Raw genomic sequence first — 482 nt, forward strand, 5'->3', positions numbered from 1 at the left:
CGTCCCCCAGGTTCTCGATCACCAGCTGCCCGTTGCGGTAGACGGTGATCTTGCGCTTGCAGTGCACCGTGCCCCGTTCCAGCCCCCCGGGCTGGGTCTCCTCGGGTCCCTCCGGGTCTGGGCGGTTGGGTGTGCTGTGCCTGACCCGCAGGATCCTCCCCGGCTTCACCTCCATGAAGCTGTAGCCGTTGCTGGACTCAACGCTGTCCAGCGGCCCCACGGCGTTGGTCGTCTTGCCCATCAGGCAGCACAGGAGCCCATCGGTGATGCTGTTCAGCATTATGCTCCCTGCAACGAAGCAAGGGGTGAGGAGAAGGAAAAGGGAGGTCAGTCACAGCTCCAGCACCCAACAGGGACCTGCTGAGGGTCCTGGTTGTGGCTCAGGTGACCGGGGACATCTCTGTGTCCCCCTGATTTGCTGCCAGCCCCGGGCAAAGCCACGGTGGCCCAAGCAAGGGCAGACTGTGCCTCTGGGGATGCAT

At 64.1% G+C, this 482-nt stretch overlaps 1 protein-coding gene across 1 annotated transcript in view; it reads right to left on the bottom strand.

Annotated features, from left to right (window-relative positions):
- The window catches only part of ABHD8 (abhydrolase domain containing 8), a gene marked incomplete at its 3' end in the record, with an annotated part of 630 nt that extends 350 nt beyond the window's left edge, over nucleotides 1-280 (bottom strand). The window contains exon 1 of the mRNA XM_010159415.1: nucleotides 5-280. Coding sequence (XP_010157717.1) covers nucleotides 5-280 — 276 coding nt within the window. The remainder of the gene's footprint in view (nucleotides 1-4) is intronic.
- Between the last annotated feature and the right edge of the window lie 202 nt (nucleotides 281-482).

Source organism: Eurypyga helias, unplaced genomic scaffold, assembly GCF_000690775.1.
Source record: "Eurypyga helias isolate BGI_N326 unplaced genomic scaffold, ASM69077v1 scaffold32449, whole genome shotgun sequence".
NCBI lineage: Eukaryota > Metazoa > Chordata > Aves > Eurypygiformes > Eurypygidae > Eurypyga > Eurypyga helias.